The sequence below is a fragment of the Lynx canadensis genome, chromosome D4, assembly GCF_007474595.2.
Source record: "Lynx canadensis isolate LIC74 chromosome D4, mLynCan4.pri.v2, whole genome shotgun sequence".
In the NCBI taxonomy this organism is placed as follows: domain Eukaryota; kingdom Metazoa; phylum Chordata; class Mammalia; order Carnivora; family Felidae; genus Lynx; species Lynx canadensis.
The window spans coordinates 28,948,059-28,975,574 of record NC_044315.2 but is presented as its reverse complement, the minus strand read 5'-3'; the positions used below and the strand labels follow the sequence as shown (position 1 = coordinate 28,975,574).

Sequence of the window (27,516 nt, the reverse complement as noted above, 5' to 3'; positions counted from 1 at the left end):
AGATTTGTGTAGGACATTCACTTTGTGTGGTAACACTACCAGGCCCGTGACGATGTGTGTGTGTTTGCGCACACGTGTGTACCTGCACACCCCAAGGATGAAATGGGCAATGCACATGCCAGACTTTCCACTAGCCTGGGACGAAGCCTCTCTGGGAGGGGTTTTCACCAATGTAGAGAGCAAGATAGCCAGAAAAGCCAGCCTGGCTGCAAAAAAAAAAAAACAAAAAACAAAAAACCAGAGGCACGGCATCAGTTATACCCCTGTTCAGGACTCAATTATACTACTTTGAAGTTAAGACTATTTGCATTTTAATAGAAGCCAGAAAAGACAAGATGGCTGTGTAACTGCATATTCCTTAGAAACAAGCTGGGAGTATCAATTTCAGCATAACTCCTGAAGTGGAACAGAAATAGCCCCATATTTAACTGCTGAACAGAGGCTCATCTTCCATAGTTCCCATACTGTGACTGCAGCTCGACCCACAAGTCATGAGGCGAGCTGGTTAGCATACCCTCAGATCCTGAAATGGATGTCTGTCTGATTCACATCGAGAGAGGAAGCAGAGACACAGCATGTTGCTGCCACTGTATACACCAGCGGCCACACGCAGAAAGTCAAAGGTAAAAGGAGTAACCCACATGCGCTGGACACCCACTCCTGCCATCCATTCGTGAGATCGTGACATTGCGTTTACAAAGGTTTACTCTAGTACACACAGGGTCATTTCCACACGGATTTAGTTAAGGTACACAAGTCCCTGGGAAAGCCAGGATTCCAGCATTCACTGTCAAGCAAGTTAACTTTTTATGAAAGGTATAAAACAGACCTTTCCAAAAAGGCAGAATTTCAAAATCACTGAATTCAGTTAATTAGGAAAAAATAAAAAGTAGCCTGAATGAACCACCTTTGAAGTCATAAACACAAAACACACTCCCATTCTTTTTCAATAAGTTTTTTCACTAAGAGACTTAAAAGACAAACACCAAAATGTTAAGAGTAAGTAGCTCTCTGGGTGACTGGATTACTGTCAGTTTTCAACCCTCTTCTTGATCCTTTCCTGTATTTCCTAAGTCTTCTCTAATTGACAGTATACCACTTTTGCAACAAAAAAATGTTGATTTTCTTGGCTCACGTTGGTTTGAAACGGGAAACAGAGCTAAACATGCTGAAGTAAAAAATACAGGAAAGGTGCCACACAGGAGAACAAACTGAAGTTACTTTGTGTAGAAACTGGGGACATACCACTCTGCACCAGTTAGCTCAGCACTCGATCTAGATGTCCAACAATTCGAGCAACATAAACTGGGATCCCCAGAGAGCCCACCCAATCAGCCCCGTGGGGCGGGCATACTGTGGCCCAGGCTACCCTGCAGTGTCATTCAGATTTTACCAAGAAACTCTCAAAGGCCTACGCATGGCTTAGTGGAAACTCAAGTTGTTCTATTAACAGTGGACTTGGGTTATTATTACAAATAAACTAAATTAAAATTAATTCCAAGTCCCTGCCCCAGTAAATCTTTCTCAGGAGCTTCCATGAAAAAGCTGAATTAATTTTTTTCCCTCCTTGTGTCCCTAATAAGCTGTTGGAGAAGGCACTTATAAGCACTGAAATGCCCAAAATATCAGTAACAATTAGAAGGAGAATAATTAGTATCAGAAAATCTGCAAACTTGAATCAGTGCTAAGATCGTTAGGAGCCGGTCAAATATCACATCTCGAAAACCCAGGGATGAAGAGGGACTGGCATGGCACAAAGTGGCCCAGAGTGATGACAGGCTGGCAGGTGTCTGAGGGCCCAGGAGGGGAAATCGTCACTCACAGGGAGAAGGACACTTGCAGGTGAGGGCTCCGAGTAACTGCCCTGCTAAGAAAACACAGGCCCGAAGGGGCTGCTCCAGTGTGTATCAGGGGGTACAGCTCCTTGTCAGGAACACACACAGACAGAAGGGCCAAGGCTGTGAAAACTGAGACTGGTAAGATGATTTAATGTGTGCGTCTATGCAGCGCCCCTAAGGAATTAGGTAACGTCATCATGAAGCCTGACAGCTAAGTTCTTCACTCTCCACTCTGCATCTCTTCTCAGAAATATGTGACTAGCCTCGTGACCATCCCCCCGCCCCCCTTCCCTACTGAGGGGAGGGTTCTGCACTGGAGGAGACAGCAAGTAGTCCCAGGGAGTACTACAGAGCCCACAGGAGAATCCATTTACAGCAAAGGAGCACAGCTCAGTGACATGCAGCACCCCGCCCTCCACAGGTATCTGCAAACTCAGCTCCCCCTGCACCTCCCATCACCTGGGACACCCCCTTCCACACACACCTGTAACATGGACTGAAAGCCTATTGGAACGTGGAGCCAACGGCTCTCATGGTATCAGAAACAATGCCTCGCTTTTAAAACTAACTCAAAGAGAAATCTTTAGATAGCCTAACACACATACCACAAATAATGGGAGGGAGAACTTAACAGAATGCCCCATCTGTAACATAAAGGAGAAGTCAAAGGAAAGCAGGTCCAAATGTAGTAATGTGCACTGCGGTATTTACAAACCCGTGAACCCTAAAAGACATAATGAAGCAATGAGAGGCCTGAAGAATCCCCATACACACACAGCTATTAATGCAAACTGAATCAAGCATGCTGTGTAGTTACTCAGACACAAAAGCATTCCCACTGAGGACAAAGTTTTCTGAAATGGCAAGCACTTTGGGGAAAATTCAACAACATACAATCCTCACAGATTTACTTGGCAGTCACATTCCTAGAGAAAATTGGTAAATATTAAAACTGTGCATACAAGAGAGTTAGATTAGAGCCAGGATTTTCACCTGTGTAACTCTCCAGCAGGCACCTAGACGCTGAGGAAAGCAGCTGATTCCTCACCACCCTGAGAAGAACTACGACTGTAGGTACACGGTTCCTGGATGCAGCCCACTAATGGCCACAGTGCCCCCCAACTGCCGTGATAACCACATCATCCTCATGGGGGCGATTCTGCCCCTTGAGAACTACTCCTTTATACCAAACTGCTCCCACATGTCAAAGTGCCAGAACAGATATGGAGACTAGGACAGTTCATGCCAATTGTATACAGCTGCGGTGGTCTCTTCAGCCATCAGGACATAGGAGAACATCTCTGCTGCTGTTTCCTTCCCATGGACTTCTGTCACTTGGCACTCGGGTACCCCTCTCATCCTTTCTTCTTGGGAGGTCAGGTGCTCTCATCCCTGAAAAACCGTTATCTTTATCCAGTCACTGCTAAAGCCAACTCTGGACAAGCACAGATTCAAAAGACAAGCAGGCCTGCAGGTGTCCCGAGGCACCCATGGAGCAGCCACAGACATCACCCAGGAAGCTTGGCTGTGACTAGGACGTGCTTAGAAAATGCTTATTTGACAAGCTCACTGCCAGAATAAAACACACCTGCAAATCCTAGAGTACACAAAAATAATAAGCAACTTTTACCACTTGGTCTTGAAAGTGCACAGAAATACCTGCCATGTCAAATTATGTGATAAATTATTCCTGCACAACTTTTGTGATGCCTCTGGAAATGGCCCAGATTCATACAAAAATCTCTACTTGCATTTTTAACAAAGAATGCTTAAAAGCTACCTAATTCTATAAACTAGAAACTTATCATTTGATTATTTAAAGTACCATAAAACATGGTTCTACAACACATGTGTCTACTCTATATTAAGACAATCTGTATAGTTAGAAATATAAACTTGGGGCGCTTAGGTAGCTCAGTCTGTTAAGCATCTGACTCCTGACTTCTGCTCAGGTCATGGTCTCACAGTTTGTGGGTTCGAACCCCGAGTCAGGCTCTATGCTGACAGCGTGGAGCCTGCTTGGGATTCTCTCTCCCTCCCTCTCTCTCTGCCCCTCCCCCACTTGTGTGTACTCTCTCTCAAAATAAATAAACTTAAAAAAAAATATATATAAACTTATAACCTTTTGTCTGAACAGAGAAACTAAAAAGAAAAGTCCAAAAAATAAAATCCCTTCTCAAAGTAAACTAATTTAATGTTGAGACAATTAACAGCACACATACACACATACCCTGCATACTTCATATCAAGTCCACACACACACACACACACACACACACACACACACACACACAAAACATAATTAAATGGAACACTGTAAAACTACTGCAAACTATTGCACCACTGACTGGTGGTAGACCCCGGAGATCAGAGAAGACAGAGTACCAAGGACTACAATTTCGGTTAAATTGTGTTAACAATGCTTGAAAAATTGCAAAAACACTAAAACAGTTTCTACCTTTCTTTTATGCATAGAATATCAAATAAAAGTTAAAAATTAAGGTTATTCCTTAAATATAGCCTGTGGTTAGGGTGTGGAGAAACTAGAACTCTCATACATCACTCACTTCTGGGAATGTAACAGGATATAGTTTTTTTGGAAAACAATCTGGCAGTTTCTTAATAAGTTACACATAAATTTACTGTAATACTCCTAGGCACCTACCCAAAAGAACCAAAAACACACGTCCACACAAAAAGTTGTGTGAGTCTTTATAGCAGCAGCATCTATGATAGCCCCAAACTAGAAACAACCCGAATGTCTATCAAAGAGTGAAGAGACAGACAAAATGTGGTATATCCATCCAACAGAATACTACTCAGGAATAAAAAGGAACAAACTACTGATACATATGGGTGTATAATATAATATGGGTGAACCCCAAAAACGTTATGTTAAGTGAAAGAAGGCAAATGTATTAAAACCACATTGATTCCACTGATAGGAAATGTCCAGAAAGGCTAATCTATATGAAGAGCAAGTAGATGACTGGTTGCCCGTGGCTGGGGAGCAGGGGTGGGGGGAAATGGGGAGGGAGCCACTGCTAATGGGCACCAAGGATCTTTCAAGGACAACGGAAATGTTCTAACACTGGAGTCTGGTGATGACTGCACAACTTGGCAAAATTATTAGAAACCAATGAATTACACACTGAATTTCACACTATTTACATTACACCTTACATAAGCTGTTGAAAACATATACACACATATACCCATAGAGCTTACAGCTGAAGCTCTGGACAGCTATGAAATGTTAAATCTGTGTTTTGGTCATCCCTCTCTCTTGATTCCAGACTGGAAAAGATGACATCAGGCCATTAACATTATGAGAATGCAGAATTTTGCTATTCAATTTCCTCTTAAAGATAATAAAGGAGCATGGCAGGGAGGGAGGCACACAGGGGGAGCAAATAAATCTGCTCTTTCCTCATTATGGAGTTCAAACCGGGTCATGGCCCTATTAGCCGGTAACTACGAGTAGCTTACTTATTACTGCACACTGCCGGCGGGGACTGTGCTGGGGCCTGGGAACGCAGAGTCCACTGCCCTATGAACATAGGACCTTTGTAATGGGCAAACCTAGGCCAGGCACTAGGATAAGCATGCTAATGGACACTCTGAACAATTAAGAAATGAGAAACTAGGGAAATGCTTATATGTAGTTTATGTGCCGAAAATCTAACACAAGCCACTTACCTCCCAAACCTCAAAGTTAGTTTTATTTGTTAAAATGGGTACCTACTTAATAATTTTACATAACGACAAACTTCAGTCTGGTAAACAGGCACACCGTGTACGATGCCCTAAGACGACCTAGCTTGCCTTCCCCTCCCATCTCCTACCGAGTCCACTTTTGCCAAGCACCTCCTAAATACACTCACTGCTTTGCTCAGCTGGGCAGGGCCTCGCAGCCAGGGTGCTAGCTGCCTTCACAGCAAGGTAACACGCTGGATGGCATCCGGCACCGTTCCTGTGCACAAGGAACAGGTTCTGGGCACTGTGGGCTGATGGAAGGGGCAGGGTGACAAGCACATGGAATAGCCCTCTAGGAAATGGGTCATGGAAGAAACAAGGACAAGGACAAGGTAGTCAGTATCCAGAATCTCTGACCATCCATAGCTAGGACACCAAGACTGCTCCTGCCATCTACTCACGGGAGGTCCCGCCGCAACCCACGATACCTGTGCCACGTCTACGGACAAGCACCTTCAGGACCACCTTGTACAAAAGTTTCTGAGTAGGAAAAATAAACAAACAACGGTAAGTACACAAGTGATGAGAGGGCCAATCTGATAGAAATGGTAGACAATTATCTTCTGTTGAAGTCGGCAGGATAAAAATCCATCTTAAGAAAAATGAAATGCTGTGAAGAACAGTAGAATGAGCAGGAAAACGGAAACGCTATATTTATCCTCCTCTCTCCCACCACTCTTGAGTATTTCCTCTATTTTCAGAAGCAATAAAACCAATAAAACTGTTCCCCCTACCAGCAATCTGCCTGTACTCGGAGACACACTGGCCGGCAGGGCCCCCACTTGGCCCAGAGTATAGGAACATGCCATCTCTGGGGCAGTCAGCGCTCACACGGGGTCACAGTGCTGCCCTCTGCTGAGCTCCCTCCCCCCCCCCCGCCCCACCCCCCATGAAATCCTTCCAGTGGCTCTCGCCACTCACAGAGAGGTAAAGCACTGCTTGGGAGAAAACGGGGACAATGTTCCAGGGACCGCCTCCTCAGGGGGCCCCACAATGCCCCTTACTGCTAGCAAGCCTGCAGCTGAACTGCTGCTTTCTGTCAACAGAGGTAAGAATATTCCAAGAATGCCAAGGACGAATGAAAAGGACCAGCAGTGTTTTCCCATGATTCATTCCCCTCGTTCCAAACCTACTTTCTCTCTCATTCTTGAATCTCTTATTTAAAATAAACTTCACAGAGGAAAAGTAGGGATCAGGTGAGTAAAAGCAGCAATGTGCATAACCTGATAGAGCTAGCTGGCTAATATAACGTTGACATGAAAATTATCCTACATAAAAAAATAATTTCTTTCCCATAAAAAATTCAAGCCTGTTCATAATTTAGAGGGTATGTGGAGTTTCAATCCTTAGCAATTAGGGAGCAAAGTCAGTCCACTGGGTTTTGTCCAATGACCCTTTTAACTACTTGAAAATGATGTCTGATTATCAAATAATGTGATGGCTTATCTATAAAAACTTCTTTCTAAAAAATATTGATTCTTGATTTACATAAGCAAGGACATTCTGAGAAGCCTTTTTAAATCATGCATAATACATTACTTATAGTTGAGAAAAACACTGGGCCCATTTCTTCAGTGTCTAAGTGGGTTTCTATTAGTAAGTCTGCGCCTGGGGAAACTCACTATTCGGAGCCAGCTCTACATAAGAATAATAGTTATTGTAAACTCAGACCTCTATGGTTGCTGGGGGGCAGGGGTATCTCAACGCTTATTTTTGATAACTTCCTGGAATTCTACAGTGCTCAGACACCAGCACTGTATTTCTGGATAGCCAGACCTTTTGATGATTGAGATGACTTTAATTAAGACCTCAACCCAAATCAATAAAACCTCTCTGAGGACTTCCAACTAAAACTGTCTCGGAGGAGCCTAGTGGAAACTTCCAACAGAATCCAAAGCAGGATTTGTCTAAAGTAGAGTGGCCCCACAGAGCAGACTCCTGGGTCAGCTTGGGAGAGAGGTGCACCTTTAGGCATAGCTGAGACCTGCCAGAGAAGTCACTGGGCTGCCTCCCTGGTCTTTCCTTTTTTTTTTTTTCAACGTTTATTTATTTTTGGGACAGAGAGAGACAGAGCATGAACGGGGGAGGGGCAGAGAGAGAGGGAGACACAGAATTGGAAACAGGCTCCAGGCTCTGAGCCATCAGCCCAGAGCCTGACGCGGGGCTCGAACTCACGGACCGCGAGATCATGACCTGGCTGAAGTCGGACGCTTAACCGACTGTGCCACCCATGTGCCCCGCCTCCCTGGTCTTAATGCTGGGGACACTCCAGCTGGTCCAGAGATGCCAGGCTGATGTTCCCAACGTGGCCATTCTTCTGTGGCTACATTTCTTGATCTATCCTACTGCTTCTCAGGGCTCCTTCTGTTCTCTTAATACACCACATATGATAAATGCCTTTCACCCCTGACGATGGTATTGGAAAAGCCTATCACCAATAACACTAATAACTAGTATCAATGAACAATGATCTAGTGGCAGCTCTTTGCTAAATGCTTTACAGTAACGATTTTACGGATGAGGAAATTGAGGCTTACACTGGCTAGTTTGTCCAGGGCAAAACAGCTAGTAAGGGATAAAGATGGGATTTCAATTCATCTATCTGACTATGAATTCCATGTCGTGAAGGACAATAGAGGGGGAGAAATGTACTGTACCATTTCAGTTCAATTCTACGAGCACAGATGACCCATAGGCATCAGTGGTGGCCATCTCCAAAGTTCTGTGGAGAAAGAAGTTAATGGAAACCACACATGTTCTGAGAAGAGGGGGAAAAAAAGTGTCCTTCCACAACAGATTAACATTTTTCTTGCTAAGAAAACTAGAGTCAGAAAACTGTTTGGGAGGTAAATGCTCTTGACACATGAACTCTTTCTACTGAGCTATTATTAAAATAACCACTTTATTTTGATTTTCAACTATTTCTGATACTAAAATGAATGGTCTTTAAAAAATGAGGAAGTGTTTCCATATATGCTGGTAACTGTTTTTCATAGGAAAAAGTCCCATCAAAAACAGCATAGAGATAACTTCTTTATTCTTAACCCTCTTGTAAATGACATGCCTCACCCTCCCGATTATTGGAAGTTCCTTTTGAATACAAATAATTTGAACACTGAAGTTTGCACATATTTATAGTACATCCCCTTCTCTTCTCTGCAACAGTACACGATCACAAAACAGGCTCGATACAAAAAACTGGAAACCGAGAAATTATGGATACATGTTCAAAATCTACAACAGTCACTTAGTTTACTCTCCTCCCCTCCTCCTGTTTTAAGAATGCGAACACAAGAGTGAGGAGTCCTGCAGCAATAAGCCAGATCTCTCTTCTAGCATCTCCAACTCTAGCAGGATGACGGCAGTTCTCAGAAAAGTGACTACGAAGTTCAGCGAAACTAAACAAAAAACATATCTTTCACCCCCTGTTCTGGAGCCTGCTTTGCTCCACTGTCACTTCTTCCACCAAACCTCTCCCTCAGATGGCTCACAATGACAATGACTTTGCATTACGCACAGGGAGCATGAGTCAGACTCAAACAGTGCCAGCTGTGGAAACAGAGCCTGCAGCTTCCCTCTGAGATGGGAGACAGTGGTCACAACAGCAGGCCTCAGCCCTAACCTCCCCTGCTTGGAGGCCAGAGGTCGATGGAACAGGTAAATGTGTGTGCACATGCGTGTGTGCGTCTGCATGCATACCAACCAAGTTATATGTGCGTGCGGGTGCAGCAGTAATCCTTTGTTGAAGGACAGTTCAGCATCATCGAAATTTGTCTTATGATAATCTGGTGCTCTAGGACTGGGTAATGCTACTGTTGACCAAGCCAGGAACTTGATCTCTAAAGAAGACTCAAAGTATACCAGATCAGCAGTGCAGGAATCTCATCCCGTGCCTTCTCTCCAGCCCCTTTCATTTTGCTGGGAGTGAGGGGACAGGGTGCCTTCTGCAAGTCTGAGGCAGCTCAGTACCCACTCCCCCTTTTCGTCTGCCCATTTGGGGCACTATCCTTCTGTATCTGCCAGCTGTGTTGCAGATAAAACACAAGCAGTTTTTCCCCTAGATCATAATATTCCTACTCACTTTGCCCTGCCAACAGTATAGCAAGTTCTGGGAACTAAACCTTTCATAATCCAAGTTCAGCACTGGTTTTATCAATACTGTTTTGGAGGTGGAGGTGGTTTGATTTGGCCTGTAAGCCACGAGCCAAGTCAGAGACACTGAAGAAAAACATAACTCTAAATGTGCGATACATCGAGGTAGGAATATGTAGAAACACAGAAAGCAGCCTTGCATTTTAGAATAAACATTGAAGATATCTGCACAGACTGAAGAAAAGGCATTTGTGGGTGTGCCTTTACCACATTCCAAAATAAAATGCCTAGTAATCTGGTCACACTTATGTCTGATTAAAAAAACTACCCCAACAACATTTTCGTGTTGCAGTTGCCTGGCCTGTGATAAGCATCACAAAAACTTCAAATAATCTGTGCCTTGTAAAATTCACTCATTTATTATGAAAAGCAAATGTTCACGTCCACCCTTGCAGACACCCAGTTGTCTCACCATGAAGTCTTTCTCTGCGTTCGGACATGACTGAGCCCTCAAAATCAGACCTGGCCCGTGCCTATCCAAGCCTCTGTATGCTAGGAAAGGGCCCTCACTCCGGATGTGTTTCTAGGTGACAAGGAGTGGCCTTGTAGGGACATTCTGAGTCCCCCAGACCTTCTTTCCAGGCCTCCCTCAGCTGTCCATGCCCTACAACAAAACAAAGACCAGCGGGACCCACTTCTCACCTGGAGTCCAAAGCCGCTCTGCCCCCATACCCTGCTTTGGGGGAAGTGCCCAGGTGAAGACAGCAAAAATGGGGACAGACGCGGCCTCTGGTTCCAGGCAGGCACTCCAGCCTGGGACTGAAATGTTCTCAAGGCCCCCGTGTTTTCACATGTAGAAAGGCTGGCCTTGGAGAAGCCGTAAGGTCTTCCCTGTGTCTAACAGCTCCATCCCGTATGGCCTCCCAAATAAAGTGGTGTGAAACCGGAGTTGTTCAACTTTCCATGGGACATTCCCCTCCATTTCCCCCCTCATGGTCCTGCGCGCTTAGGACCTCCAGTAGCTCTCATAACATTACAGCCCTGCGCACGCTCCTCCAGTCATTTTAGACAGCTCCAGGGGTGGGGAGGCTAGTTTCTGAAGTTCTCAACCTTTTAGCTCCTGTTCTGTGCAGCAGCCAGAGACCAAGATGAAATTTTTCACAGATCCAAAAACCACGTTCCCTTTTAACACTTAGAAACTCAACGTGACCAAGAGTCATTTCAGAGAAAATCATCATCTCACAGAAAACTATCTAGAATTCACTTTTTGTCATGAAATAAACACTACAACTCTGGCCAGCAAAAGGCAACAGAGGTTAACTGGAACCTTCTCTTCAACATGACCTGCAAAGTGACAATGGAGTGGGGAGGTGTGCCCCATATTTAAGTGCTTTTCATTAGCCGGGTATTTATATAAACCCCACCAGCCTTCAAAGGAACTTCATATCAGAACATTTTGGTCCAAAGAAACAAAAGCAATGACACGTTGAGTGTAAGAAATGATTATAGACTGATCTAAAGCCGAACTTTGCTAGAACACAGATCTTATAGCCTAAAGAACACTTTGAGCACTTCAACTTGGAACACGAACAACACCACCTTATTCTACCAGAGTGGACAAACCGAAGAGAGACCCACATGAATTGATCCAGTAGCTCTGAGAAGTAGGATTAGTCTTCTTGAGTGAAGCCAAAAGACAGGGACTAAACATACAAACTTATAAAAGTACTACTGCTTGCTACATTTGCTGCAGACCAAAGAACAATAAGAAACTATGGCTGATTTTTTTAATTAGTAAATAAATTTAATGGGGCGCCTGGGTGGCGCAGTCGGTTAAGCGTCCGACTTCAGCCAGGTCACGATCTTGCGGTCCGTGAGTTCGAGCCCCGCGTCGGGCTCTGGGCTGATGGCTCAGAGCCTGGAGCCTGTTTCCGATTCTGTGTCTCCCTCTCTCTCTGCCCCTCCCCCGTTCATGCTCTGTCTCTCTCTGTCCCAAAAATAAATAAAACGTTGAAAAAAAAAAAAAAAAAAAAAAAAAAATGTTTTCCTGCCTCACTGTACAGACAAAAAAAAACCATATGACTGGTGTTACCATCCACACACCACAAGATAATCAGCCCTTCACAGTCATCTGAAGAGGTGCTGTAAAATGTATTAAATATTTAGTACATGCCAGCTGTTTTCGATAAGTCACCTCACTTGACTCCCACAAGGCTCTGGTGAGGCAAGCATCTACCCCCTTTGACAGGATGACACGTGGTGGCACAGTCCACAGGGCCCACCTTGGGAGCCAGGCCTGAGCCACACAAGCCTGTGTACTGCAGCTAAGGAGCACCTCTCCAAGACACTAGCACATCTCTGCAGAAAACAACTGGATTTCATCAGACAAAATTCCAGAGAGGATAAGAATGGATCATTCTACAAAGATCAAAAGAAAGCCACACCCAACAAAGCTATGAGGACAAAGAAGGCCCTGAGTCACAGGGAGCCATGAGTTGGAAAACAGGCTGCTGTGTCCCCAACTGCTACATGAGGACTCTAAGCTCAGTGATTCATTTGGGGATCTTGGGTGAGACATTTAGATTCTCCAGGTACTGCTCTACTGCCTTCTGATCTGTAAAATGCGGCACACAAGCATATTGGGGTATACAGATACTTTGAGATCCTCACAAGAAATAAAAGTATAGAAAGCATAGTTCAACTCCCATGAGAATGGTTAAAATAAAGATGTCTGACAATTCCAAGGGCTGATGAGGAGACAGAGAAACTGGGAACCTTAGGAGCGCCTGGGTGGCTCAGTTGGTTGAGCATCGACTCTTGATTGGCTCAGGTCATGATTCCAGGGTTGTGGGATTGAGCCCTGCATCAGGCTCCACGCTGAGCACGGAGCCTGCTTAAGATTCTCTCTCTGCCCCTCTCCCCAGCTTGCACTCACTCTCTATAAAAAACAAAAACAAAAACAAAAACAAAAAAACAAACCACACACACACACAAAAAAAACTGGGAACCTTAAACACTACTGGTGGAAATATGCTGCAGCCACTTTGGAAAAACAGTTTAGCAGTTTCTTGAAAAGTTAAACATACCCTTACCCTATGGCCAAGCCATGCCCAAAAGAAGTAGGTCTACATAAAGACACTTAAACACTATTCATAATAAGCCAAAATGCAAAAAACCCAAATGTCTATCAAGCAGTAAACAGATAAACAAAATGCAGTCCACCCACACAATGGAATACTACTTGATAATGAAAAGGAACAAACACAAATATACGCAATACTTCTGATACTCAAAACAGGATGATAAATGGAAGCAGCCAGGTCCAAAAGACTAAAGTGTGTATGATTCCATTTATATGAAATTTGTGTAAGATGCAAAACTAAAGACAGAAAGCAAATTGGTAGTTCCCTGGGGCTAGGGGTCAGGATGGGGATTAACCACAAATGGATACAAGGGAACGTTTTGGTGATGGAAATGTTCTAAAACTAGATTGTGATGATGGTTGCACAACTGTGTGTCTTAAAACCCAACAAACTGTATGTGGGTGAATTTTATGTCATATAAAAGACACAGGACATTAAATTCAATGAAACTGTTAAAAGAGAGAATCAGAACCATAATCTTCTGTTGTCTGTGGAAGCACTCAGCATCCTTTACCATTAGCGTCAGGAATAAATGCTCATGCCATACCTTCAACACTGAAAACTAGAGTTTGTGTGGCTGACAGTTAAGGAGAAAAAGTGAGAAACCAAATTGTACACGAACTCAGTCCAGAGCTGTGACCTGCTTCTCTTCTAGATTTGTGCTGTTCCTTTTTGACTTCTCCTGCTCCTCATGGAGACCATGAATTTCTTTCCTTGGACATCAAATGAAAATGGTCACAGAAAGCGAACAGCATAAGCTTTCTGTCTTTCAGTTATAAAGGCGGCTGCCTAAGAGGGCTACTGTTCCTGTTTTCTGCGAAAATGCCAGAGAAGTACAAACATATTCTAAGACCATCTTCTCCCACTTTACATAGTTTCCTTGGTATTAACCACTGCAAATCAGGTTGTTTTCCTGCTTCGTGTCTATGAAGTCTGAACCTTCACGTACCCATGATTTAGAATTTAACACTCTGAAAAACAAACCTTTCTTGATTTGTAGAGAGACATTTAAAATGTTAATGATTTGGATGTGCACTTAATGCCATTCAGTGGCTCGTTCGATGAGTCTGTGCTCATCGTCAGAAAGGTAAAAGGGGCATAGAATTATTTCCTTAATACTTTTCTTTTTTTTTAAAGGTCATGCTATATTTCTGGTGCTGAAACAAGTGCGATGCTTTGTGAATAACACGATCCAACGTTCAAGAATCACAAGAGGAAACGGGCTCTAGAGCTTGCAGTCACCATCCCTGATTCTGAAACCAAAAGTTTAGGGAAGGAAAAAACTCCAAAACTTAACGATGCAAATAAAAGGGCAAAAATAGAGTGAAACAGACTGAAAACCTGACGTCCTTAAGCCCAGAGATAGCATGACCTGGCGGTGGCACTTTGCAAAAGCCGAAGGGAAGTGCTAACTGCAGCGTCAGTATGTTCTCGGGAAGACCATCAGAATCTTGAGAACCGAAATGCTGGTACCCTCAATTCTACAAAATAACAAAAGCTGAATAAACTCGAACAAATATTTATACCCTGCTATCATCCGGGACCAGACTTACGGATAACGCAAAATGCCCAAAGTGAGAGGGTTCCCTTTCCTTACAGAGATCCAAACTACTCTGTGCACATACCTGCGTTACCACTCATAGACGTTTGATTCAGTTCTGTTTCCCACTTTGTACAGGTTTTCACACCAAACTGTAAACTAGTTGAGGCCTGTTTTCCATTCATCTCTGTATTTATGCATACTCCTTATTCGGGGTTTTGTGTGCTGTGGATGTGCAGTTAAGTCAGTAAATAAATGGTTCAAATAAAAATAGAATTTAATAAGGAATGTGTTAAACATGGAATTATAGGCAGTATTATATTTCTAGCCTTGGGTTTTTGAATGATTCTGGTTCATAAGTGTCAGCAGAATTTCTATGATAGGTTCCAGCCTTACTTGCAAAACATGGATGAATTTATTTTTAAGAATCACATTTTCAAATAAAGACACTAACACTATTTACATGTACGTCAATCAAACCCCTATCTGTGCTTACAAATCATGTAAAAGCATTAAAATGGATTCAGTTAATTCAGTTACCCAATTTCCCACCGCAACTTCCAGGCTGCATGTGTAAAGGTTGCTTTATCAAAACAAGGCCCAGGCGTGGAAACTCGAGTCCAGGGTAGCCTCAGGTAAAATGCATCATATACTCATGTCCTTAGTTTGTGCCACACTGGTTTGAATTTATTTATCACATGCTGCTTTGTAAATGATCTTTGATATGTGTGTGTTTTATCTCCCATGGCCAGAAATGACATCTCCTGTGTCTCTGGTATTTTCCAGCAGCTTCTTACATAGGACTTATGTACAGCAAATCCAAGAAAACATGTTGGCTGATGAGAACTGACTTGAGTTTTCAGCCCTCATTATTTGAAAAACAAAATTTTTTTTTCCTGTGTATTGTTCTACACGTAGACCACAGTCATGTAAACCCAGTTTTATGTGGGAAACTAAGTGTGAGAAGAGTGTGAGTAGAATATAATGGAGGAAGTGTTTTCTACGTGAGATTCCTTCAAAAAGCACCTCTGTTTTTAGGCCAGAAGTTCTCCACACATGGGCACAGACCGCCTGCTTACCACAAGGAGTCGGCATGCATTTATACATCGCTAAAATGCAGACAAAAGACTTCAGAGAATCCACTTTAGATTTATCCCAAAGATAAAGCCAACTCAAGTCCAAATGCCCATAAAATACTCTAAATTTTAAAGTTCCTAACAACAGGGGACTTTGAAGAGTCACAGAAACTAAAATAAATGTAAAGCACTTTATATACAGTATCTTAGGTGGTCTTCAAATCCACTTTCTTGAGTAGCAAAAAAAAAAAAAAAAAGTTACCATTATTGTCATTTTACAAATGAGGCAAATAAAGCTCAAAAGCCAATGGACAACTGTGAAAACTAGCCCACAACAAGACATACCCAAGTAACATTTTTGGAATTTAAAGAAGAAATGATCTGGATGTCCAAGAGAAAAGACCAGGTCACTTTGAGGGGAAGACTTGAGACCAGCAGAAGACTTTATGCAAGACAATGGAGTAACATACTCAAGACACTTAAACAAAGAAAACATGAATCCAAAATTTTGTGTCTAGTTGAACTGACCCTCACATGGAAAGAGCACCAACTTATTAAAATGCAAGACCTCAGGAAACATAGTTGCCCCAAGCTCTTCCTGAGAAATCCACTCTGGAACTAGCTTCAAAAAATCCCAATTGCTGAAGATCAGTTATATAAGGGCAGCTGATGAGCATTATAAATTTACTTGCAGAATTAAATGTGATATATGTGATTATAATATGTGATTTTATAAAGCATATGGTATACTATGTCTACATGCGCTGACACTGTAAATCTAGTACAACTATCAAAAAAAAAAAAGAGGAGGAAATGGGAAGACTGTATAAATACTGTCAGCTTGTTGGCTGTGTTAAAGGTGTTTAACTGGAGCAAAAAAACAATATTTCAAGTCACATGACAGAAGATCAAAAGAGGAGGGGCAAGAAAAGGTTAACATCTAATTTCACTACTGCTCACAGCAGGAAATCAATACACAAGAGCAAAAAAATAAATAAAGTGAAGAAAAGAAACCAAAATGTATTATTATGTCAAAGTAACCACTAGAACAAAAATATAAGCCTCCTAAATACCAAAAATAGACGAAAGAAAAATTACATCATAAAAGTATAAGAAAGAGTCAAGGCCGAACACACACATTAATCTTATCATTAAGGTACACTGGCCTAACTGGCCTGTTAAATGAAAGGATTTTCAGATGAAAGCAGAAGTCAAGTGACAAACTCAAGGAGCACATGTTTGGGTGGCAGAGTTGGGACCAGGGTCAGGTCTTCCTGGCTCTGAGCTCTCTTTATAGAAGAGATGAAAAAGATGACCCATGACAACCAGGAAAGCTCTCCCCAATGTGCCTTCGTGAAAACCTCTGTCATTAAAGATCAAAATAATTAAACAAGAACTGGGACATTACAATTTTTTAAAAATGGGGGCGCCTGGGTGGCGCAGTCGGTTAAGCGTCCGACTTCAGCCAGGTCACGATCTCGCGGTCCGTGAGTTCGAGCCCCGCGTCGGGCTCTGGGCTGATGGCTCAGAGCCTGGAGCCTGTTTCCGATTCTGTGTCTCCCTCTCTCTCTGCCCCTCGCCCGTTCATGCTCTGTCTCTCTCTGTCCCAAAAATAAATAAACGTTGAAAAAAAAAAAAATTTTTTTTTTTTTTTTTAAAATGTAATCGCCAAGTATGATTTAGGAAGGTAAGTGCCATGTGTGGGAATCATTCATCTAACTCATTCAACAAATAGTAATCAAGGCTGCATGTAATCAGGTCCTTCCTAAGTGCTGGAGATAAAATAAAAGGCTTGAGTGTCAGTTCTGCTGCACTCAGAGACCCAGAAACGTAAGTGAAATACATGTCAGCTATACCTAAAGACACATAGTAGTGTCCGCCTCCTGAAATACAAGATGAATGGAAACATTCACAGGTCCTAAATGACACTGACATCAGTAGGTACTACTAAAATAATGCATCTTATTACTGCCGTATGATGCTAGGCACAAAACAGCAATCATTAAAACGCCTGAGATGAGAATGATAGCCAAGTACAGCATTCTATCACAGGAATGTAACTAATGCTTCCTATAAAAGTAACTAAAAAGGCACGAGATTGTTCTCTGCCTGCCTCCCTGTTCCAGCCACACTCATGTTTTATATTAAAATGGCTTTCATCTTTCATGGCACAGAAGAGTTGCTGGCTGCTGGCATCAGATCTGCTAAAATCAACAATAGTGTAATTATCTGCACACTTTCATGTGTTTTCAAAACATTCGCTGGCTAGGATTTTCCTCATTTAGAGATGCGTCCTTTATGCTCATGGTCTAGGGCTATCAATAGCCTGGGCTAAAAAAATTTGTTTAAATCTTGCCCAAAGCATTCTTTTCTGCAGCAATTATTTGATTTGTTTATACCTCACCTACTTTCACAAAGTGTTTGCCCCCGTCTACAACATCCTCATAGCACATTGCTGGTTGGTGGTACTACTGTAATGGTACATTTACATGAGCGAGTACATGCAAAGCACTTAGAATAGAGCTTGACACATGACAAGTGTCAGCTATTATTATATTAATAGTCCCATTCACAGATTCTTTTTAAAATACGTGAATAAGTGCGTGAGGTAAGTGGATGACTGTACTTTAATTTTCTCCGTTATGCTAGTTGAAAATGGAAGGAATTTCAGTACACTCAAAATTCTTAGAACATTTTCTTAAAGGTGCAGATTCTTAAGAAAATAAATCTATGGAACAGATGAAAATTTAATGGCATAAAATTATGCAGATCAGCCTTCTTTCCCGAGGCTACCAAAAATACATTTTCTCAGCCATTCTTCCTCAGTCCAGTTTAAAAAAAAAAAAAAAAAAAAAAGGCAGAAAAAGCCAAGATTTTGTAAAACCAAATCTACTTTGAGACCTAGGTATAGAGAATTTAATAAATTATGTATTTGCCAGAGATTTACAAGGAAAAAAGGGAGACCCACAAATAAGACCCAGTTCTAAATATTGCAGCAATAAAATAACGAATTGCATATTAACAGCGCTGTAATTACTCTTTTTGTTAGGTTTCTTTGTAATTACTTTTAATAAATTACCCTGCCTCTCTCCATCACTCAAGTAAGTTGTCATCCAAAGGCACAATCAGTACAACACAGGACACAAAGCCACTCACAGATAGGGAGGGCGGCTGGTGCCTCAAGAGCAGTGACTCATTAGAACCCATAAAGCTTTTCTATGGAGATCAAGTATCAATGAAGCTATTGTAAGAGATTACAGCTATATAAATGTAGACTAGTTATGAATTCTCACAGGGCAGGAACATTTTCGAAAAGAGGCAAGGGCACCGATGCCTGGGAAACCACTCAACACCAATGCTGCCTCAGTTGCATAAGAGTGGCTGCCTGCAGCCTACCATTTTGCTAAATGTGGGGTAGCTCCTGTAAAGTGAAGGGACCCTTGGTTCAGCACTCTTTAAATTCGTCTTGTGCCATTTTCTCAAGCTTTGTATCCTGATCGCTCCAGAGTCAAGCCTAACACGGTCACCGTCTGCTGTTACAGGTCCAAGAAAGAGCCAGATAATTTTTATTAGTCTTAAATAGTTTTCCAGAAATCATAAACTTAATATAAAACAGACCTTTGTCACAAAAGACAAACAGCAGTAAAGCACTTTGTTAAATAGTTTAAAATTTGTACCTACCTTTAACGTGTTGAATATTTCAATATTAGAATTGTAATAAACGCATTTTCTTAGAACATATAAAATTTTAAAAGGAGCAATAAATGTGGCAAAATGCATAAGCCAAAATGGGTTCTATACACATTTTTTAATCTGTAAATTATTATTCATACCAAGATAATCACTGCAGTTCAGAATCAAATGTGAGGAAAGAACGCATGAAGTAAAACTGAGGGAAAATGCTCCAGATCACAAAGAAAACTGTCCGCATTTTCTCTTCTCAAAGACTCTGAGATGGCGACTAAATACTATAAAATCCACATTTTCACAACCATCTCTCTAGATCTTTATGTTTCACTCGATATTTCAAGGAAAATTTCACCACATTTTTAACAATCTTATGCTCTGGAGTATTGTTTTTAGGGTTCTGGCAGGAAAGAACAATTAAGGTAACCTTAAAGGGTGCTTTTGTTAGAAACCATTTGCACCTCGTGTTCCTTATGACTAATCGTAACACAGGCCAGACACTCAGCCTCGCCAAGACCACTAGCTTGGAAACAAACACACATAAAAGATAGCTTGTTAATAATAATAGCCAACCTTAGTATCACTGAATTTTCAATGTTCTGAAAGTCTGCCAATGAATACCTGTGACATTATATATACTCGATGATGACCAGAAATGAATATCTTAAAATTTATCCTCTGTACATTATCAGGTACGTATAAAACATGATTTCAGGTGCTTCTCTGAAATCTGAAAATTGGCATTTTCTTCTTCTAAAGGAATCATACGTCATTCACACATTCTTCTCCTCAATATACTATTTATTATTGTGTAGTATAGTATTACTAACCCTTAAAATTAAAAAAAAAAAAACACTATTTAAAATCTTTGTATTTCACATATATTTATAAAAGTATATTTTTCCTTAATCTTTGAATGTAATGGATAATTTGTATTTTTTAATCAGTGAAAGATAAAAGCAGGGAAAAAAATGTTCCTCTTCCAAAACCAACAGCCATTTAGAAAAATCTATTAACATTATTTAAAAAAATACACATACAATTCACTTTTGCAACCACCATTGTTTCACTGCCCCTTGCAGAGCTGAGCCATTCTCCCTAATTGTTCTTTGTGTAGTTGTTCCTGCTCTCCTTGCCTTTCTGCTGCACAAATTATTGAAACTAAATAAAAGGAACTTGAAATAACATAAAAGGAAGAACATCATAATGTAAGGAGAAAACACCTGAGGACCAGAAGCAAAAGAGAGGTGAGTTTGTAATTTAAAATGAAGAAGACAAAGAACAGTATAAAGGATCTGAGCTGCACCTAGTGGGAAGGGGGCTAAAGTATGAAGAGAAAATAAAATGAAAGTAAATATCAGGGAAGACAGAAGACGCGTTAAGACAGCACTATGAGCTTCAGGAAGAGGAGAAGCGAAACCTGTAAGACAGCACTGGGCCTCCGGTGGCTGGGTGGGAGGGAAGGACTCAAGGACTCGCACAGGAAGGAGAACAGCCTGGAAAGGCCAGGAGAGCATTTTAAATCACTTCTCCCGGTAGAACCTCTCACTCACCCAGTTTACTTTATTTCATTATTCGTTATTTTAACCCGCAGCTGAGAACAGGGTAAGTTTGTTTTGCTTCCCCTTCTGAGTTCACTGAAAAACTCAACTCCTAGATCAGGCCGTGCCTACCACTTAGCACCTTCGTGATTTTCTTTACAGGGGTGGGGTGAGGGGGACAAATACCTCCTGTAAGATTACATTCGCCACCTATAATTCCTCGCCCGCTGCCCGCTTCCAGACTGTGGCCTCGCACTGCTGCTCGGTTTTCCTTCCGCGGGCAGGTCAGGAGACTCTGCTCTCCACAAGTCAGTAAACACTGCAGGAGAAATGTTCCGACCCTAGCACAGTAAAACACAGACTAGTTAACCAAGTTCAGTCAGATCTGGGCTGAGTCCCACGTGAGCCTGGAAGATGTAAATACAGACTTGGGGGATGGAGGAAGGGCGGCGTGGGGGAGAGACGGGGCAAAGAAAACAAAGTAGGCAAATAAAAGCGATGGGTAGACTGAAAATTATGCCTACCAGAAATGACTACCGCTCGTTTTCATATTTTACAGTAATATAAAATGAATAAAAGCTGAAAATACCACAGTGTTACTTGAATGTTGTAGAAATAGACAGCGGATGCAGGAAAAAGGAGAAACTGGCTAACGTGCCTCTACTTGTCGCGTGGCAGACATTTAAAAACCCTTACTAAACTCAACAGAGAGTTAACTACTGAGATTCCTACTAACAGGTTCAAATCGTAGCAAAAGGTTAACACATGACCTCGGTTTAAATACTCATTACCACACAGAATTTGATCTGTACTTCAGAATAGACATTCAGGCAATCAGGGGACGGCACCCTGGCTTCCAGCTGCAGGGTGGCCTCTGTGCCTTTCAGAACTTGCTCTGATGCCCTTGGTCACTGATCGCACTCCATTTCACCTTGCCCTTGAAAATATCGCAGGCTTTGCCTCAGGGAGCTCCAAACCCTCTCCTGGCTGTAACACAGGCAAAACAGTGGGCAAAGGGCTCGGCTGCCTCGCAGAGCCAGGAAGAAAGACTGGACACGCTGATAATTAATATTCTCTGATCCAACTCTGAAATCTCCCATCTTCTGACCTCTCCACCTCCTCCCTCAAAGCTTCAGCTTTCAGCTTCATTCTTTGAAATGAAGTTCAGTGTGTTAATCCCAACCTACTTCATTTTTGTATCCTCTTTAAAACTGTTGCCCACGTTTTCTAAGAAAAGTCAAACGTGCACCTTGCCCATAAGCTCTAATACACAGCCTCTACGGAGCCGAGAAGGCTCAGCAAAGAACCCCATTTTCTTGGTAGGTGAAATCCTCAGCACCCCTTTCTCATTCTCTGAAGGCATCACAAAACTTCAAGTTCAGATTTGGGGAGTGATGGTACCTAGTAATCCACAAAGGTAACGGCTTCCCTTCATTCACGCCTGGCATACGGTCTACTTGAGTAATCTTATTTTTGGCTTAAAAAAATCATAGCTGGAAATTTTTTTTTGCAATACTAAGCAAGCCATAAAACTTTTCCCTTCTTTGGACATTTTATGATCAGATTCATCACCTTACATTTTTTAAAACACCTAAAGCATGAAAGTTAAACAAACACAACCTACCACAGCATGCCAAGGTATGGTCAGAAAACTCAAGTCTCTTCAAAATGACACCTTTTTCTATTACTGTTTAACTGAACTGACAGATATGACTCTGTTTAAAAAGGTTAGGGCTGGGGTGCTACTTTTCACACACTGGATGTCTCCCTACAAATGACCAGGATCCTAGGCCAGTTCTTCTCCCCATTCTCTTAGAAGCTGGCCTTGGTATCCTTACATGCACTCTGGAACTCTGGGATCACCTTCATTATGATGTGCTTTGTGCACATTCTCGGAGGCTGCAATGCCCATACTAAGGCAACACATCACAGAAGTCAGCAGCAATGCTATCAGCAAGAACTTGGCTTCAGAACCAGGAGTGATTCATCATACATTCTAGCAGCAGAAAAACAACACACATCTATTTTAATCCCCTGGTGCTATCAAGAATCAAAAAACAGTACAGTGATTAAGTAGGCGCAACAAAAATTGTATCTGCTATAACATTTGTGAAAACGTTATTCACTTTTAAGAGCTTTCAATAAAAGTCACTCAGAAAACAACAGACTATACTTACCTTATTTCATACTATTTATTACAATGACAAATCAAGTTTTAATTTAATATAATTTCAGGAGAAAATAGGTAGTCCAAACTTCTGCAAAGTAACATATTGAAATTCTAAATTTAGAAAAACAGTTTTTCATGTGCTTTACAGTAAATAAAATCCCTCCTAGGGTTTCAAAAGAAATCCATCGTCTCCCTCCATTTTTAAGATTACTCTAATTTAAAGTCCCAAAGCTAAGTGAGTGTGCTGTGTCTATCACAACCGAACAGAGAAACCCGATATTGTGGGCAATTTATTCAGAACGCCCCCCCCCGCCCTCGCCCGTCTAGAAGTACCTTAACAACTGCCATAATAACTACTACTGGTCTAACATAATAACGGAACCCGCTTATGTCCCATTGCTCTATTTAATGGACATGAAACATAGCTCCATCCGGGGTCATCCTCTTCCTGACAACACAGTACGTCCATAATCATTAGCACTGTCAACCAATTTTTCTGTGTAACTATCCACGTTAATTTACAGCCTACTGTAAATTTAATTAAAACTTAAAAAAAAAAAAACGCTACTCTATTGTTGTGACCAAGTCCTCTGGGGCGGACAGGGAGCTTTCTCAAGAACTCCACCCGGTGCTCTCTCTCGGGGGCCCTACCTTTTCAAACACTTCTTCGGTCTCCCTTCGCTTCCGTTTTCGGGGTCTCCGGTTCATTCGAATCCATTTCTCGACCTGAAGTTCAAAAACCACAGAGCATTTTAAACAGGACGACGGGTCGTCAGGGCCCTTCCTCGGCGTGAGAAAGAAACGATCGACCGCCTCGCGACGCAGCCTTCCTGAGCTTCACCTGGGGAAGCCACGGGCACCTTCCGGGCCCGCTGGGCGGCCTCAGCGCCGGGGGCCCGGGAGGCGCGCGGGGGTGCGACGCACCCAGGCCGTGACCTTCGCCCGGGCCGCTCCCTCCGGTCACGGGCCCGGCTGCCCGCCCCCGCGCCGGTGCGCGCCGGAGCCCCCCGAACGGGGCCATCTTACCCACCGCGGTCGCGCGTCGCGCCGCGGGGACTCCGCGGCGGGGATGCGGCGCCGGACCCACCGCCCCAGGGAGGGAGAGGAGGGTGGGGAGCGCGGGGAGCGCGCCCCCCGCACTCACCTCGACGCTCACTTGCCGCGCAAGCCCGCACTCCGCCCCGGCCTGGCGTTCCCTCTGCAGCGGCTGCGGGGGAAGGGGACAGAGTCAAGTTTACCCCGGGAGCCGCCCCAGCCTCCCTCCCCCGCGCCCCACCAACTCGGCGCGCTGACCCACTACCTCGACCGCGGAAGGTGAGGGTGGGAGCCGGGACCCCGCCGCCCGCGCCCAGCGCCCGCCGCCCGGCCAGCCCGCTCGAGAGCAGCGGGCGCGCGGGGCCCGCAACACCTAAGGCGCAGCGCGGGCGGCGGGCGGCGCGGGGCCGGGGCGGCGGCGCGGGCGGAGGGCGGGCGCTGGGCGGAGGCGGGGCCTGCCTTAAAGGTATAGGCGGCCGGGCCGGCCTCCCCGCAGGTCGCGCCCGCCCCCGCCCCCGCCGGCACGTCCCTATTTTATTGTTCTCTTTGCGAACGTCTTTCTTCCTCTCCGCGCGTCCCGCCCGCGCCCGCGCTCCCGCGTCCTCCCACGCGCGGACCGACCCGGGCGCGCACGCCTTACCTTTCCAGCCCCCACCCCCGCGGGCTCCGGGGGACCCGCGAAAGGGTTTCTCAGCTGCTGAGCGTGCCGGAGCGCGGCCCGGCCGCAGGAGAAAGGGCTTAGCTTGAGAAGTGCCCCCAACCCCGCGGCCAGGCCACCTCGCTTCTCCGGTCAGAAACCTAAGTGTCCAGATGGCCTATGCGGAGCGGAAAGGAACTTTCCTAGTGGACTTTTTTTTTTCCGGGAATGGATTAGACGCCATTAAGTAGACATTTTTCAGTGGCCCCTCCGGACTCCGGGGCTGTGGCAGGTGACCTCCCCAGGGAGAAACCAGGAGCGCGTAAAGGCGAGCCCCGCGCACCGCCCACGCTTCGACGGAGCCTACACGCTCCGGTTAAGCGCAGTAGGCACCGCACGCGCTCTGCCCATGGAACCCCACCTCCACCCCACCCCCGCCAGCGACAGGGGGAGAATTTAAAGGGGGACATTCTGTATTCCTTATTAGGGGAAAGTTTCCCCTTAGTTTGTAAAAGTCTGCGATACTCCAAGTTTTTCCGCCGACCCCCAAAAGACTTTCTTCCCATCCGCATCAGAAGTTGGCTGAACCAGAATGGGGGTGAGCGCTTGGGGAGAGGAGTCGGGTAGCATTTCTGTTTGTTGATCTTGACCATCCCTTTAACTTTATCGCATTTCTTTAAAGAAAATCTGTCTTGCCCTCTCTTTATTGCTACCCCATCCTTCTTTCAAGATCAAAAGCTTTAGATCAAAGCCAAGATCAAACTCACTACTTTAAATAGAAGCAACTTTGCCACGGAGTATTTTACACAAAGAGGAGCTTCTTAATGGACACATCAGAGTGGAAAACTTTATTTTATCCCTTCATCCCATATTCATAACTGGACTACTTAAAATTACATTGATGATGCACTTATATGTCCTAAAATAAACAACAGGTCTGCTCAAATGGGGGATTCTTAAGTGTTTGTGCTTACAGGAATACAAAGAAAAAAAAAGTCACTCTATAGAGTTAGATAGGCATATTAGCCATTTTGTATCATTATTAGCTAAGTACTATGAAATGCGTGCTCATTTGGTAAAGATTTTTCAAAGTGGTAGTGAATCCTTATGTAATGTACAACTATCATATACAATTTTTCACTGTAAAAGAAATGCATAAAAATAGTGAATGTCTTGCAAACTTCCAATGCACAGTACACGTATAGGCAGATAAAAGTTACAAATGATGAAGTGGATTATGTATATGCAGAGCTGCTTAATTTTAAATGGAAACAAAACCTTGAACTATTTGAGCTTCCACGCTGCTAATTACAGTTCCAGAATCAATAGAAATCTATATACTGGTAAACACTTCCCTTTACTCACTAGAATTTTTTTCCTTGGGAAGTCACTATCCCTAAGAACTCTGCTACAAATCGTTCAACACTGACGTATTAAAACAGCATCCTGCCTAAAGTGGACCTTCCTTAAGTATCCTTTTTGTTGACTTATCAAAAATTTTTTGACACGTAGCCTTAAAAGAAACAAAAAACAAAATAAATTCCAACAATCCAGTAGCAGGAATGGATAACTATTGAAAATTAAATCTGACACAGATTTCTACGAAAGTCTGTTATTACAGCTGGATAGTTAGTACTTGAAGGCTTGTTTTCCCTTACAATTCTCATCTTATTGTAGTCTCAAATACACACACACACACACACACACACACACACACACACACGATTGTTCCTCATTCTAAAAATCCCACTGAGCTGCTGGAAAGATCTTAGGAATGGAGACCTGGGAACCCCGTCTTGCTGCCAGTTAATAGTCTTCTGTCTTCCTAGCCTGTGGCTCATGGAGAACCTAATGGCTTCTGGCATAGGCTAAGCAAAGGAAAGAATCCTACTGTCATTCTGTTCTACTACTACTTTAAGTAGATAAAAGCTATGGTCCATTCTAAGTTCCTCCTAACTTGTCTCCTTTGTACTCATGCACCCTCATGACCACACCCATGATCCATCCTCCATGGAGAAGCCAGAAGAATATTTCCAAAGGTAGTTCAAATGATATCACTTTGCTTCACCAAGAATGTACTTCTTTCTCTTCTCTGCCTGGCTGGCTCCTACTTATTCTCTAGTTCTGACCTTAAACAACAACTCCAGAAAGGTCTTTCCTTATTCCCCAATCCAAATTACGTCACCCCTGCTATTCCTTCTAATAGCATCCTGTTTATTTCTTTTAAATTGCTTATCTTTTAGAGCTATTAAATTTTTTTAATTTTTAATTAAGACTTTATTTTTTTAGAGCACTTAACAGAAAAATTTATGCAGAAAGCAGAGTTTTCATATGCCAACATAACACACAGTTTTCTCTGTTACTAACATCTTGCATTACTGTGCTGCATGTTACAATTCATGAACCAATATTTGATCCATCATTAGTAACTACAGCCCATGGTTTACATTAGGGCTCGCTCTGTGTTGTACATTCTATTAGAGCTATTTTTTATTAATTTGTTGAATGTCTATCTCCCAAACTGTCTTTAAAGTCCAGGAAGAAAAAAAAAATAAAGTCCAGGAAGAAAGAGATACTGTCTCTTTTGTTGTTGATTTTTGTCCAGTCAATAAAAACACTGCTGGCACATAGTAGATACGAAATACATATGTTAAGTAAGTGAGTGGAAGACATAGGAACAAATGGCTGAATGAATAGCGTATGAAATTTCAAGGGGAAGAGTCTCAAGATGAAGATCTTTCTAATTAGCTCCTGTTTGTTTTGCCACTAAAATACCTTGTTTTGTAAAGAGCACAAAATTGTGCATTTTTTAAAGAGAAAGACCATGGACATCAGTTCATTGCTAGGGTACTTCTAAAATGACTTAAAAAAAATAAAAACAGAAAAGCAAAAAGAAAATAAAAATAGAAATGAGAAATAAAGATTCCTAATTCCCTAATATTAATCATAAAAATTATATTCTAAAATGGTGCTAGCAGCTGAATTTAATTTGGAATAAAAC

At 42.9% G+C, this 27,516-nt stretch overlaps 1 protein-coding gene across 9 annotated transcripts in view; it reads right to left on the bottom strand.

Annotated features, from left to right (window-relative positions):
• The window catches only part of LOC115500058 (aminopeptidase O (putative)), a 346,654-nt gene that overhangs the window by 53,127 nt on the left and 266,011 nt on the right, over window positions 1-27,516 (bottom strand). For all 9 annotated transcript variants that reach the window (XR_003964365.1, XR_003964363.1, XR_003964362.1 and 6 more), the window contains exons 12-13: window positions 23,988-24,050; window positions 23,495-23,569 (exon numbers count right to left, since the gene is read on the bottom strand). Coding sequence is in view for 4 of the 9 variants with exons in the window: in XM_030294374.2 (XP_030150234.1) it covers window positions 23,495-23,569; window positions 23,988-24,050 (138 nt within the window). In the remaining 5 variants the exon portion in view is untranslated. The remainder of the gene's footprint in view (window positions 1-23,494; window positions 23,570-23,987; window positions 24,051-27,516) is intronic.